The 16,559-nt window shown below is 42.2% G+C and overlaps 1 protein-coding gene across 3 annotated transcripts in view; it reads right to left on the reverse strand.

Annotated features, from left to right (window-relative positions):
- The window catches only part of cdk14 (cyclin dependent kinase 14), a 266,335-nt gene that overhangs the window by 86,765 nt on the left and 163,011 nt on the right, over positions 1 to 16,559 (reverse strand). For all 3 annotated transcript variants that reach the window (XM_087837157.1, XM_087837159.1, XM_087837158.1), the window contains one exon: positions 14,435 to 14,528. In XM_087837157.1, coding sequence (XP_087693283.1) covers positions 14,435 to 14,528 — 94 coding nt within the window. The remainder of the gene's footprint in view (positions 1 to 14,434; positions 14,529 to 16,559) is intronic.

Below are 16,559 nucleotides of genomic sequence, written 5' to 3' on the forward strand. Positions count from 1 at the left end.
TCAAAGGGTTCCTGCCAATGATGTTATAGAGGTTCCTTACAGTTCACATCTTAGTTAAAAAGCCTGAGTGCATATAAACCACGGATACAGCCAAAATCATCACTCAACACTGTGGCGATGTTCAAAATCATGAGCCAAAGACATTTGGCTTTTTGTTCACTGGCCACTTGGATTTTTTAAATCTGACTGTGACCAGTGAGAGGGGGAAGACTGAAGAGGGGAGGATACAATTCAAGCAAAAATGGAAGGGACACGTCGACCACTAAGTAGCCCCAATCGAACTCTGACTTTGGTGTTTATTTTACTCTCAGTGACCTACAGAACAACCATCGTGCTGTATTTAAGAAGACTAGAAACTAGTGATGGAGTCACATTGCTTTGTCCAATTGTTAAGTGACGATGTATCAATCCTGCTTCCAGGTCCAAACTCCTCTGTGTTTATGAAGGTTGTTGTGTTTTTAACATGTTTTAATGTTTTGTATCTTGTTTTATTTCATCTCAACAAGCCCCTAAAACAGTCAGTGATCACTGTCAGCCTCTCTCGGTTTTTATCACCACTGTTCATTTTGAAGCTCAGTTTTTAAACCCTTACGATGTAGCTACAGCCCAGCAAATGCAGCAGTATATGAATGACTAACCTTCTATTGTGGATGAATAATCTCAGTTGTTCTCCTGAATGAAGTTTGGTCCGTTTACAGCATCCTGCCATGCGATTGCATTTGTCTCTAACCATCAGGAACCCTCACGTTAACTTTTATCGAGTGGAAATTGTTAGCGTTCATCCTCCAGCTTCACTGTGCTAATGTTATGCTAACATAGCTGTGTCGCTAGCGATCACGTAGCACAACATTATAAACCAGCTAGCCCAACTTCAGTAACCCTACAAACGTCACTGCTGTTTAGTTTTCTGTCTTCATTTATGTCGGAAGTGATAGCAGAGCTGTACATTTGAATTAGTTTCAAAAATCTCTCAGTCTGAACATGGTATGAAATGTTTAGGTGGAAACTAGCGAGCTAACTTCCCGTTAACTTCTAACTCCGTTAAATTTAATAAATTCTGTTTTCATTGATGCCTGGATGTTAAACTTAATTGTTACACCTGGTAAAGCAGCAACGCTGATCATTTTATTAAAGATGAAAGAATTTAGACATTTTTCAACTCTCAGTAATGCTGCAGTGTTTGTTTGAAGCGGAGTTTGGCTAATGACGTCAGGCTTAAAAGACCGGATTGCTGGACACTAATGGCAACAGTAACTTACAAAATGAATAAGGTGTTGTATTAAATAAGACTTAAAACTAGTATGTTAGCTCACAAACTCATCATCAAAGAATTAACTGAGGATGATCAGTTAAACTTGGACTCGATATAGTGACAGTGACACGTCCAACATCACCGTTGGATCCTTATGAGCATTTCTAAATGCTAACCTTTCATGGTAATGCCTCAGAGAGTGTGTCTGCACCTGTCCCTTCCTGCCGCCGCACGTTTGGAACTGCTGTAACGTCTTAAATCTCTGCCTCAGTATAGCTTTCATCAAGTGGATTATACAATACAACTTTATTTGTATAGCACATTTAAAAGACCAGTGGTACACCAAAGTGCTTTACAATAAAAACAGGAAAATTAAGACAATAAATAAAAGACTATTAACAAAGTACCACATATGTCATCAGGTTAAGGGCACTAATTATACAACAATAAAAGGGAATATAAGAACAAAGTTACTAAGAACAGATATAGCTAAAAGATAAAGTACATAAATAAGAAATTGAACCAAATATAAAACAGGGACACTAACTAGATGGAGAAGATGTTGAATAAATGAGTTTTTAAACGGGATTTAAAAGATAAAACGGAGTCTGACGCACGGATAGCGATAGGAAGGTTGTTCCACAGATTCGATTATCTATCGCTAGTACCTCCAAATGCATCTACAGCAAGTTTTATGCTGTAGATGCATTTAGAATAACGCTGACCAGCAGGTTGGAATGACTAAGGAAAACAAAGTTAGCATTTAAAATAAATCAAGAGGACGTGTATTCATTCTCTGGGGACCAGAAACGTCACAAGATGTACAAGCTATCACGTGTCTACTGCTAACAGCTAGTCTAGAATATTGGCAAGCCACGTTTGTACAAGCTCTGTTGAGATGACAATAAAAGGATGGGCAAAGTTTAATAAGAACCGAACAACAGTTTAGATTTAGGGTACATCCCTTATATTAGCGGGAAACCGTCACCGTGTTGTGGAGGTGGCATTTATGGCTTTACGCCGAGCAGAGGTTATTAATGAAACAGTCTGATAAGCAACATGTAAACATCTTAATTGCAGCAATGCATCACTCTGATTAATATCCAGAATCAGATTATTATGATCACGTAAACGTAGCCGGTGTATTTCAGTAAATAGCGAGTCTTACGCACAAACATAAGCTATCATGTTAGCCGTGGCTGTCTGAGGGCATATTTCACCAGAAACAGCAGCTGTTTCACTCACACTAATGGAAGGAGAAGCAACACACAAACATTTACCTCTGCCTGACAGCCTATTTCCTACAGATAGACCTGTCCATATTCATATAGATCTTCCAGCGGACGCAATCTTTTATGGCCTGACAGCTAGTTAACCAGCTCCACTGCGCCTCTGCCTCGTCTACCTCGATTTTAATTCACTCTGTGTGTGTGTGAGACAGCGGTATAGAGAGAGAAAGTCATGCTAATACCTAAAGACAAACACAGACTGCATGACCACAGTTATTCCAACACTAAAGATAGCAGCATGCATCTGAAACAAGCACTTTGGATAAATGAAAGTGTGCGTTTCCACCTCGCTAAGCCCGACGTGCACAGAGAGCTGTAGGAACGGTGACAAGCAGCGGATCCGCATAGCCTTAATGCTGTCAGAGATAATAACGCTGCGGGGGTGTGGTATTAGAGGGAAATCAGCCCGTGACAAAAATATGGGTTAGAAAGAAATACACACAGAAAAGCTATTTTGGGGTTTATTAATAAATCCTTCAGTCACGGGAGGCTCATTACTATTTAGTTATCAGCGAGCACGAGACGTAACGAAGGAAAGGGTCGCTGTTAGCCGTGCCGCCTGGCAGTGACTAATTCTTCCTGTATATCTAACAACGTTTGAGAAACACTCCCTTAATCAAAGAACAGGATTTCTAAAAGAAGGTCAAGATCTACAGTGAAAGACGACCACTAATTTGCAGCTGTAGCTCACGCCTCCGTGCTCGTGACAGGACTTAAATCACCAAATGGCACATGCATTATTAAGATCAGCCGACTACACCTGAACTTTTCCACACACTTCCTGATGGAGGTGTGTGAGAATAAAAAAGTCTTTAACCTTCCAGCCAGATGGAAAGATGTGCTCCATGTGCTGCACACAATTCCAGTAGTAGGAATATGTGCGAAGCACGCCGTTTCCTGTTGGAAAACGAGAGATTCAGACACGATCTACTCGACTCTTCTGAGATTCTCTCGAGTGTGAGAAAAAAGTGGCTGTTAATGATGCATTTTAAACATTTGGGTAATTATCACGAGTGGGCTTTTATGTTACTACAGCACATATCAGGACTACTTTTAACATCCGCTGGCTCATCAGTGAACCACTGAAGGGCAGGACTGTAGGCAGGGATTAGACTGGGATTTGGCAGGTGGAGGATTGGGTGTAGCAGTGCAGCATCAGGAGAAGAATTACTGAGAAATAAGTCTTATAGTAATTTGTTTTGTGAGTTCCAGTAGATATTTTTACTTAAGTACAGGCTGTTCCACTACCCTGCTATAGACCGCTCTGCTCAGATTTAGACACATTAATTCAGCTATACGACTGATTTCCACCCTGGACAACATGATGCTAATATAAAATAATTAGTATCATCACCTTCTCCACGCTGTGTCTGACATTAACATGTTTTTTCCTGAATTTACCTGCCACACAAACATGCAAACATGCTCCTGTTCTGTTGGCCCAAGAACTGCAACTCTACACCTGCACTTTGAATGCATCACAAGAATGACAAGGAAAATGCTAAAGGTGTACTCATGTGACTCATTCCAAATGGATGTATTAACCTGCCTATCAGATTAATCCATCCATCTTCTTCTGCTTATCCGGGGCCGGGTCGCAGAGCAGCAGCCTAAGCAGAGAAGCCCAGACCTCCCTCTCCCCAGCCACCTCCTCCAGCTTATCCGGGGGAACACCAAGGCGTTCCCAGGCCAGCCGAGAGATATAATCTCTCCAGCGTGTCCTGGGTCTGCCCCGGGACCTCCTCCCGGTGGGACATGCCAGGAAAACCGTGCCCAGGAGGCATCCTTGTCAGATACCTGAACAACCTCAGCTGGCTCCCTTCAATGTGGAGGAGCAGCGGCTCTACTCTGAGCCCCTCCCGGATGGCTGAACTTCTCACCCTATCTCTGAGGGAGAGGCCAGCCACCCTTCAGAGGAAGCTCATTTCCGCCGCTTGTATCCGCGATCTCGTTCTTTCGGTCACTACCCACAGCTCGTGGCCATAGGTGAGGGTAGGGACGTAGATCGATGGGTAAACTGAGAGCTTCGCTTTTACACTCAGCTCTCGTCACCACAACAGAGCGCTGCAGCGTCCGCATCACTGCAGCCGCAGCACCAATCTCCCGCTCCCTTCTCCCGTCACTCGTCCCATCAACTGACTCCTATCAGATTAAATTGCTCATAAAATGAAAGTTACTATGTGCAAAATTTTCAGATAGATGTCAGCAGATCAACGTCAAACGAGTGTTGTTTTCTTACCCCTCTCAATCCACACAATGCTAGCTATAGTCAGCCAAGAGAGATAAAAAATGCAATTTCGACTGTGCCCCATAACGGCCAAAGGTCGCATGTTTCTAATAATATCTGGCCTGGATCCAGATCCATCCTGGAGCTTTTCCTTGTCTATGAGCGACTGTCAGTCTCAGCTGCCCAGTGAGAAGCTCACACCTTTACTTACGCTGGAGGAGCCTGTAAAGCTGTGAAAGCGTCCAATATGAGTCAGAGAGACAAAGAAGGTCACTCCTCACATCACAGCAAAGCCTGTAATAGACACAATGTGCAGTTCATGCTTTGCCTCCAAAGCGTGAAACGGACATGCATGCAGAAGTTGTTGCACTAATCTGCAGTAACAGCAGATTTCTTAATTGCTCAAATTAAATATACTATACTATTAAATCTACTATCGCCCCCTGCTGGTAGTGATTTCTGAATGCAGTAATGCAGTTTCTGCATACGTGTCCATTTCACGTTTTAGAGAGACAAAGCGTGAAACGGACGTTTAGCTGTGATACTGGTTTGCACTTCTGACTGGTGACAGCGAAGAACTGAGCTGTCAGTAAGCGCTGCTAATTTAGTTGCTGTTAGCCACTGTTAGCTTTTATTAGCTGCTGCTTGCTAGTGGATATAACTTTTGGACTTTGAGGCTGATGTGATATTTAATGTTTATTGTTTATTAGAGAAAAAGTGTGATTTTGTTCAACAGCTGAGCCCAACGTTAGCTGGGATAATAACCAGCTGTTGTTGTTTAGCCTGATGGGTGTCAGCTGTTTGGAGATGAAAGGGTTGCATCAGCTGACAAGAAGCAACTGAGACAATACTGAGAATAAATAAAAAAAAAATTTTAAAACTTGTTTAAAGTATGGAAAATGGAAAATTATCCGTTATTGTTGTTTGTAAATGTTTTTTTTTATCTTGTTGACTAGTGTTTTTTTATTTTATTTTTTTAAGATTTGCCTTTTCTTAGCCTGTACATACCAGAATTGTTTTGTTTTTGTTTTGACTTGCAATAAATTGTCAGTGTATGATGGGGGAAGCGGTGTAGCCTTATGTGACCTTACAGCCATCATTACCTCATCTGAAGTGATGTTTCTTTTTCCTTTAGCATAAGGATGTATGCTAAAGGAAATAAGCATGTTTATGTAAGTTTCCATGTGTTGAGCCCTGACTTCAGTTCAGGAGATGAAGCTTGAGATGAAGACATTTCATTAAGACAGTGTCGTCTCTTTCATTTGCATTTTTGTTTCTTTGGTGAAGGGGACCCCTTCTCAGATGAAAAAAACATAGGTCTGTGCAGACATGAATTTAAACGTCCCTCCATGCCATGCAAATGCCTTCAAATTCTCTCTGCCGTTGGCATTCTGCATGGCTGGCTAGAGACGGACCACAAATCCCATTAGTCAGAAAGGCGATCTCTTTCCCAACCAATGTTTTCAAATATGGTGGGGAGCATGGCAGCGTCCACGAAGCCAAACTACTCGTATGTATTTTTAATAGATTAGTTATATGCTTATGAGAATCAATCATGTGAGCATCACTTTGTTGGAATGGAAAACGAGCTTTTAACATGTGATTAGTGTTGTTGAACGGGGTTTTTAACCAGCAGGCTTTTCAGAGATAAGTCATTCCCATGCCTAAACACTACCATAGAACCTCATTCCAGCCAAGCCAAGTCATTCCTGTTATCCATCTTTCCACCTAAAGCAAATGTGGCTCTTGTTAGTCTTACTACTTGTGTTCCTTAACCCCAGATTAATGCTACAGTTCAGACCTCAGCACATTTGGTGAGTGAAAAGCAAGCTCACTGATCTGTCACATTATCAAGGGAAATATTTTTCCTTCTTTAGTGAAATACAAATCTACTCCGTCTACGTTATAAATAATCTGCCTTCTTCTTTAACAAATGCTGACGAAGTTTAGCTCAAACTCAAAGATCCTAAAGCAACAGCAGCACACATCACTAAACTTTTGCTTTCCCACTCAGAAGCAACGAACCCGCTGATGGTTTGGTTAAGGAGAAACACCCCAGGTCAACCCGTGACATCACGCTGCGTTCAGTGTGCCGACTCCTCTCCTGGCAGGGTGCCTCTCAAACAGTGATGGAAGCTGACCTTTCTTCTGCCCGTCTTCAAACAACATGGCCTTTAAGATGCTTCTGACTCCGCATAATTCATTGAGGGCGCCCTTCACATGAGTCTCTGAGGCTGTGCGTGAAACTCTGACCTGTCTGACAGGCTGGCAGCGAACGCAGCTGCAGAGCAGAGCCAGCAGGATGGATGCAAATGTCAATGCTGACTCTGACAGGTGAGCTAATGCTGTGATCCACATACTGCCTCGCCAAGCCGCGTACCTGCACATTTTCATATTCACCTGTCTTTTACCGCCTGCTGACAGTTGAATACACATGAATGCAAAATAGCAAATGTGATTTGGATAAGAAATGGCGAGCACTCTCTAGCAGTGGAATATATTCGCTTTGCATTTCAGATATTTTAAACAGGATCCAGTTGACAACAGACTGCAATGAATTAATTTAATATCATTGTAAGCACAAATACTTAATTACTGTACTCAAGTAGAATTTGCTGATATCTATACTTTACTTTTTTCTGACAACTTTTTACTTCCTATAATGTAACACAAGTATCTGTACTTTCTACTTCTTACATTGTCAAAACAGGCATTGCACATAAGTTGTGTTCACAGTATAAAACAATAAATATCAATAAACAGCCTGTTTGTGTGTCTGCTAGCAGTCTAGTTGCTGCGTTTCGCAGGGACAGCAAAGAGCGAGCGCGAACTTTAGTCAGAGATGAAAGATGGCAGCACAGGAGGTGAAGAGGAGGGGTTATATTAAAGCTTATGACGGCTCACTGATGAGCTGAACATCTAAGGACTACAGCCGATATGATCAGAATTACGAATCATATATTGTGTCTGTGTGTGATCAATTATGTATCAGAGACGATTTAGTGGAGCTCTCAGAGCGAAGTGTTGAGTTGTGATTCTTCTCCTCATGCTGAGCCGCTGACACTGATCTTCAGTTTCCCACCTGCTGACTCGAATCATGTTCAGTGTGGGTGTGGGCGCACATCCACACTCTACAGCGTTATCAAAGAAAGTTACGCTAATGTGGATGCTTAGAGCTGGAAAAACATTTCTATTCACACGTACTGACATTATTTTATTAAACAGCACACGGTTCTGGTAGAAATGTCCTCAAAAGAGCTACTTGTTACCTTCTTACTTTCAGTACATTTTAGTGTTTTTGTTTGAGTAAAGTAGTTACTCTTTCTTTTAATAGTAATAGAGTATTTTAAACACAAATATCTGTGATTCTACTGAATGTTTGGACTTTGTTTAAATCAACAACAACAACAGATACTTAACCCTTTAAGACCGACCATAGAACCAAGTCCGCCAGAGCTTATATTATATTTTTACATGCTGTGGAGCCATTTTTGGGAGCATTTCAAGTCGCTATACATCAATACAACCATTACAGCCTAAATTTTAATAATATGATAGATGTCAGCCCCATCTGTGCTGTGTATCACATCGTTTGCACTCTTAAGCAGGACGTCCTCGAGGACAGACAAAGATCTACAGAGAAGAACTGATGAACTTTCTCTCCCTCTCCATTTCTTCAATTACTGCTGTCCCACAGCTTTTAAGGCTCGGTGCTACTGGACAGAACAGCAGGTTCACTTTCAGATGACAGTGAACTCCCTGTGAACCACCACCTGTGCTGTTACAACCAGTGTTGGGAAGGTTACTTTTAAAATGTATTCCATTACAGATTACAGATTACATGCCCCAAAATGTATTCTGTAACGTATTCCGTTACGTTACTCAATGAGAGTAACGTATTCTGAATACTTTGGATTACTTAATATATTATCATGCTGTTTACAACTACATGAATGTACTATTGCTGTGATTTATTACTGTTACTGAAGGTCCGCGGCTCCGAACCGTAGTAAAGGGACCTCTGGCTAATACGGTGGGTTCTGTGTCGGGCTCGTAGCCGAAAACTAGCTTTACTTTGTTGTCTGGGTCAACTTTGCTAGCAGAGACAGAGAGAGGCGTTGAAAGGCTGCTCCAACTGAACTTATTGTTTCAGAGGAAAACACGAACACGGTGTACAGTCGAGTCTTAATCGCTTACTTACAACTGGGCTGGTCAGGCTCTCTTCTTGGCTGCAGTGGTTATTATTATATTTACATGCTTCCAGCTCCCGTTTCTGCTCGGTGACAGCTCGTACTTTTCCTTTTTCTCCCTCCCTCGTTCACAGACACATAACGGGTATGGCAGTCCATTCTCCCTGCAGCACGGACTACACTGCCCATGATGCTACATTCTTTAGAGCTATACCTGTAGCATTCTGCCTGTTAGCTTAGCACAACAACAAAAAGGCCTCTCTCACCCAGGAAACACACAGAGAGAGAGCGTCACCCTGTAACCATGGCAACCGTAACGCTGCCGCCTGGAACAACAGAACGTAGCTGTCAAACAAAACCCAAACAGTCCTGACCCGCCACAACATGAAACAGGGAAGTACCGCCGTGTAATCCATTTATTTCAACAAAGTAACTGTATTCTAAATACCACCTTTTTAAACGGTAACTGTAACGGAATACAGTTACTCATATTTTGTATTTTAAATACGTAACGGCGGTACACGTATTCTGTTACTCCCCAACACTGGTTACAGGTGACCTTTTTACTGGATAGCTCGTGTTTTGGGTTTATCTCAGCAGAAATGTTCCTCTTCTTATGTACACATGCTCACATATATTCAGTTACTTGGTGGATTTCATGATGGTGGCAGAAACTAAAGGAAACAAACGATGACCAGAGTGGAAAGTCTCTGCAGGGAAGCAACGAGCAGCTGCGCCTCATCATCAGCGTGGCCAGCAGCGATCCCACTGTTGGGCCTCTTTGTGTCTGAGAGACGAGCGGGGATCAACGTCTTACAGAAGCCCCACTTATCCCTTCTAGCATAAAAGACAATCAATAAGACGCGTTTTTCTTCATCTCGCTCTTCTGTTTGCGTTTTAAGAAACCCCCCTGCCTGCAGGGCTTTGTTCACCTTTCCTCATCCCTTCATCCCAAATCCATTCGTTCTCAGATGTGCATCTTTCCTGGTTAAATCTATTCCATACTCTCATCTCAATCATTTTATACATTAATTATTCAGGCCCTTTCAGCCTATGAATATAAATCCATTATGTCTGCCCTGCTACACTCTGCTTCAATTAAGAGACTGGGGATGAAATTATATGGAGGGATCACCAGATTAAAGGATTCATGAGACTTCACGTCACTTTAAAATATTTATGCCAGCCATCCAACTGATAGATAATCATAGATGTAATTACTTACAGCCTGCTTTATGATTATATATGTGCCAAACATCATATAGGACGTCTACGAAACAACCATGGTTGTCAATCATTGTCTCATATTGTCTCACTCATGTGACTGAATGCAACTGGAACATAGAACCACTGAAATCAGTGGCTATGGAAGAGCCAGCCATAAGAGTCTGTCTGCCATGATGGTCTTCCCGTGGACGCCACTGCTGGAACAGCCTGTTCTCACTCCTGAGGCGTAACATCCTGACGATTTGTCACGTCCTGCGGCGTTCCTGAGGAACATGAAAGGCGACCTTTGGCATTCTTAAGCTACGCGCCGGGTTGTGGGTGAAATACAGTAGCACAAATACACTGACACAAACAAGAGGCCACACATTACTCCAGTTTTGGCTTCTCTTCACTGGTTGCCAGTAAATTTTAGGGTTAATTTTAAAATTTTAGTTGTAACTGTTGGAGCTGTGCACGGTGAAGCTCCTCAGTATATCTCTGACCTGTTGAAACCTCACGCTTCATCCCGAGCACTCAGGTCGTCAGGTCAGAGGTTACTGTTGGTCCCACGTGGGGATCGGGCTTCTCAGGCCCCTCGGCTGTGGAACTCCCTGCTGTTGTCTTTATTGGCTGCTTTAAAAAGCAGCTGAAGACGTTTTTATACAAATGAACTTTCAATCATATTTTTTACTGTTTCATATTATTTTATAAAACACGTCCCAGCCATGTATTCCAGGCCATAACCTTATCCCGAACCTTAACCAGCACTTTGATGACGTGAAACAGTGTTTTCCAAAAAGATTTGAGGAAAATGAATGAACATGTGTGGATTGATTCCAAACAGTTCTCATGTTTCCTCATTTTTCCGATTTCGTCATGTAGGAACGTGTTGGGCACCCGGAAGCGTGACGTGTTGACGATTTGTCACCTAGTGTAAAATATGACGCCTCGGGAGTGTGTTGGCTGGAAATATTACATATACACCAATCTGTTCTCAAACCTGTCAAATGTAGGCAGCAGGACTGCGTCCACACCAGCATCAGCGCTGGTAGATCAACTCCTGCAGCCCGGTCGTTGGTACTGAGGCCCGGGTGTGAAATTGATGGTTTTCAGGGTTTTTTATCTTTTTTTTATATTGTTATTTTTTTAATCATTTTTTTATCGTTAACTCGCTTTCCCTGCGTCTTTCCCGTGTGCTATCCAGCTGGAGGAAGTCCAGTTTAAAATGCACTCTAGCCATAGATGGACACACCTGGTCAGCACTGTGGGCCATGCAAAGTTCTATGAGACAATATTTCAGTATTACTGTAACTTTAAACCAGTACTCAGTGTTTAACCCTTTAAGACCTACCATAGAACCAAGTCCACCAGAGCTTATATTATATTTTTACATGCTGTGGAGCCATTTTTGGGAGCATTTCAAGTTGATATACATCAATACAACCATTATAGCCCAAATTTTAATAATATGTCTGCATTAAGTGCATAGTAATTACATAAATTGCAAAAAAGTGCAATAAACTACAAAAAAATTGAAAATTGTTTTTGTTTTTTTAACATATATTTCTAGTTAGAGAAATTTAAGAGGCTTATCCCTCAAAACTGTAAATACAAAAAAGTTGCACAAAATAGTTTCCCACCACAGGAAATTTATTTTGAGTGTCTTCATAGTTTTATTTTTGAGATACACCAATTTTTATATACTGCAGGAAAAACAAAAATAAATATTATAATGCAAATTTGCAAAAAAGCAGCATATGCATCAAAATAAACTATTTCCAGCAGTGCAATATGAGTCCTAAGCATCCCAGAAACCACACAGAAAGTCATAAAGTCAAACATAACTTTTAAAAACACCCAGTATAAGCTCATGAGGCCCTGATGGTAAAAAACTACATTTCCGCGAAAATGACGTCACTTCCTGTTTCGGGCAGGTCATGGAGGACATGCGATAGTTCGCGCTGATGGACGTAGGAAGTGTTACGAACAGCTGATCGGATCAGCAAAGCGTGTTTCTGGAATATTATGTTTTTGTTCCTGCAAGTGCTTTTTATGCAGTTTTTGCAAAGCTATATGTGGAAGGAAACTGTGACCGAGGACAAGCTGATGGCATAAGATGTAAGTACAACTCCTCCGGTTTCATATGCAAAAAAAATTATTGCGCTAGCTTACGTGGTTGCAGAGCTACCGGGATTTAAAAATAGTTACGCTAAACGGAGCGTGCCCGCTCAGACCGGCTTTAAAGGGTTAAAAAGCAAAGAATGGTCCATTTATTCATGCAATTAGCTCATCATGGCGTGAAAACGCTTGCAGATACAGGCTACTTATTGCCAGTAACAGAACTGTGACGCTACAGTGGGCACAGACTTGTCACTACCAAATGAAAGGTGTAGTTTGGTCTGATGAGTCTACATTTCTGCTGAAGCAGCAGATGGTAGACTCACAATTTGGCGCCAAAAGCATGAATCCAAGGGGCCAACGTGTCTTGTGTCAACAGTCCAAGCCTCTCCTGGCGGTGTAATGGTGTGGGAAATGTTTGCTTGGCACACTGGTGGGCCATTAATAGCAGAAACCAAGGTGTGAGCAACAGCTATATGTGGCTGTCTGTGGACGTGGTTTAGCATCTTTTAATGCTGCCTTTCAGCAAGTTTTGTCTCCTCTGTCACCAGATCTGGACCCAGCAGAGCGCCGCTGACATGCACTAGAATGAGAGAGCACTAGCATGACTGTGGCTCTACAATGTAATCACGTCAGCATGAAGCAGAATCTGAAAAGAAGACGCCAACATTTTCTATTTCTATTGTGAGTGTCTGTGGACACAAGGCTGCATGGTCTGTTAAGGCTACTGCAACTACAGCACCATGTATGATACTGGAGGCCTGACAGACTGTTCACTTTCAGCCATGCATGTGTGTGTTGTCACTTTGTATACATAGATTAACACAGTTTGTCTGAATAAGTGTAACGACGGAGAAAGAAAAGTGCAGAAGCACGCCGTTTCTGTCCCGTGAGGCCACAGCTCTGTCATTCATGTTGGTCAGAAGCTGTTTCCTGTCCTGCTCCCAGGCTCAGTATTAATCAGTTTATAATAAACTGCAGTGAAAGGCCGAGCGTTTTGATTCCTTTTTAGACCTCGGAGGTCCAAGCGTGTACGTCACAGATGATTGTTCCTTTACTATTAGTGAATTTCACAAATTCGGCATCTCACCCTTGGAAACAAAGGGATTCATTCCTAGATTTTTAGATTATTGTTAATAATGTGATAATGTTTGGTGCAAAAAAAGAGATTCTTAGAACCCAAGAAGCCCATCTGTCACTAACACAGCTGAAGACCCTCAAATCAACTTAAATGGACAAAACATACGTAGCAACTTTCCTTTCTATAACACTGTCACGGCTAGACGGTCCTCACCGGTGTGTTTGTGTGTACTTTGTGGTGTTCTCCTCTCCTGTGCATGTGTGTTTGTATGCGGGAGCGTGCACTTCCGGAAGCCGTGGCACGGAACGGCAGCTGACCCGGGGGGAGTATCCTGAGCTGGAATCGTCGCACCTTCGCCGGTTACTACTAATCCGAAGCGGACCTATTTAACGGTGCGGTCGAGTCACAACCAACGCTGCAACGTTGAGCTAAACCGGGTAGCGTAGTCGCGATTAGCATACCTACTTTGTGAAGGAGAGAGAACGTTTTCGTTACTGTGTGTTTTTCTCATCGGCCTCCAGGATCCAGGGATCGGAGGAGGAGCGGGCACAAGGAGTTGTTTTGGATTGTCGCTGTATTTTCACCACGGGGACAAGCCACCGTATCACTGCGCTGCCCTTTTGGATTACAGACTCGAACTGTTGACGTATTTTTTCACTGTGAATAAATTCACTGTCACTCTGCAAGGAGTCTCGCACCCGAGTCCTTTAACCCCAATTCACCATGACACACACATCAGTCCTTTAGTCCAAAAATGAACCTTTCAGCAGCGCGTACACCAACATATATACAGGGGAAAGACACCAAAGCCCCATCTAGCTTATCAGGCATGGTGGAGTCATTGTTTGGGGTCACTTTGCTAACTCAGGCTTACAGTTATTGAGTAACCAACTAGTTCACTCACGAGTTCATACAAAATAATAATAATTTATTACATATGTTCAGGGCTATGATCCGTGCAGTGACTGCAAAAGAAGTGCATCCACAGTAGATCGGATGGAAATCAAAGAAGGGTCGTGTCACGGTTCTGACCGTAGCCCTGAGCTGCAGTAGCCTTTAGCAGTCACTCACCAGGAATATCCTCTCCAGCTGGTCTTGGATGTCCTTCATCCCAGGAAATGCAGCCACTCCTTGGATCATCTCGATGAAAATGCAGCCCACTCCCCTGGAGGAGAAAATAACACTAATTATAAATCCTGTATTTCTTCTCGATGTGTCCTTAAGCCTTTCACAGGTGCCGCCTAAAATAAAAACACATTGGAATAAAGCATCATTGGAAAACGTTGTATGTGACCGGTTCGTCCTTTGTTCACATCTAATTACAGTCTGCAAAACACCAACTGTTTAATCACCCCAACAAGCCTCAGCGTGAAAGTCATTCTGAGGCTGTATTGATTTCTTTTCTTCCAGAGGGCTGTTAGACTGTGAATGTAGGTTGGAAATCTTAAAATATCAAGACCACTTCAGTATGGAGGGAGAACGGCCGAGGTGTGTGTGTGTGTGTGTCTGTGCTGTCGATGCTCGTTTGTCAAAGAGCTATTTTTCTGACAGATTTGCTTCGTGGCTCAGTGCACACTCCTTCTCAATGCAAGGAGAGAGAGAGAGAGATTACCTGAAATTCATCCCTCAAAAACTTCTCCATTGCTTCCATTTTATGGAATGAAAATGCTTCATCTCCATGACAGAACTATAACCTCAGCATCCAGTATTTCTGCTGGAGTGTGGAGAACTATTCTGCTGCCTGAGGTGCATGTGTGATACGGGCAAAGGTCAGCTTGAAGAAAAAAGAATAACACAAAACAATTTTCGTCTGTGTAGCTATACCTTCCTCTCAGTTTGATTCATTCCTGTCATTTTGTCTGAAATTGGATGATGTTGTCAACAAAGGCCTGACAGGTTATTAGCTCTAAAGTTCTGGTAAAGTTACTGACCCTCCAGCTAGAAATGATGTCTCCATTCTTCACACAGGTAACAGGAAATAGGCTGCTAGGGAAAATGTGATTCGATCACGTTTGTATAGGTACAAAAATGCTAATAATGAATGCATACAAGCCAAGAACAACAACACTGAGCCCTGTGAGTATCAGGACCTTCATCAGGGATAGTCTTTAAGGATATACATAAAACCTTTTGTGACAATATCAGCTTTGTGCACATTACTAAATAATGCCCACTATTAGAAACTGAAGCCCACTCTTACCAGTTCTCCATGTAAACCTGCATAATGTTTCCTTTAGTCTTCTAAATCAGGTTTGTGTCTGTCACGCCATCAGGAGTTTGTAATATTTTTCACCCTGGAGCTGGAAGACCAGTAATGTATTTCTCGACCATAAGGTGCACCAGATTATAAGGCGCATTAAGGTAAACAAAACAGTCAGATAAGTCAAACTTTACTCAACTCATTCTTCTTGCTTCCTCCACCATTGATTCATTAATGTTGAATCCTCTGGCAGCTGATCTATTCCCATGTTCTGGGCCTGAAAACACGGTTTGATCTTTGGTTTCATTCTATAATTACTGGACTTATTTTTCTACAGAGGTTTGAACTTTGAGCGTTTAAACAAGAGAGAAAAGTGTAAAAATGTTCATTCCTGTCTGAGAAAAGGGTAGTGAGGGGTTTTACAGCCTTAAAACATCTATAATAATCGTAAAAAAAATAAATTTCACCTATCACGGGTTATTTTTAAAATGACGCAATAAACGAGGTAACACTGTATAGCATGTTCTGACTGAGAGAGTTCCTGGAAAAATTCAAACGTACAGCTCTGCTATCACTTCCAACATAAATGAAGACAGAAAACTAAACAGCAGTGACGTTTGTTACTGAAGTTGGGCTAGCTGGTTTATAATGTTGTGCTACGTGATCGCTAGCGACACAGCTATGTTAGCGTAACATAAACAGTGAAGCTGTGGATGGATTATCTCAGTTGTTCTCCTGACTGAAGTCTGGTCCGTTTACGGCATCCTGCCATGCGATTGCATTTGTCTCTAACCATCAGGAACCTTCACATTAACTTTTATCGAGTGGAAAAGTGTTAGTGTTCATCCTCCAGCTCCACTGTTTATGTTATGCTAACAAAGCTGTGTCGCTAGCGGTCACGTAGCACATCATTCTAAACCAGCTAGTCCAACTTCAGTAACCCTACAAACATCACTGCTGTTTAGTTTTCTATCTTCATTTATGTTGGAAGTGATG

Source organism: Neolamprologus brichardi, unplaced genomic scaffold (assembly GCF_056152115.1).
Source record: "Neolamprologus brichardi isolate AB-2024 unplaced genomic scaffold, ASM5615211v1 NODE_ptg000008l+_length_2720982_cov_1, whole genome shotgun sequence".
Lineage (NCBI taxonomy): Eukaryota > Metazoa > Chordata > Actinopteri > Cichliformes > Cichlidae > Neolamprologus > Neolamprologus brichardi.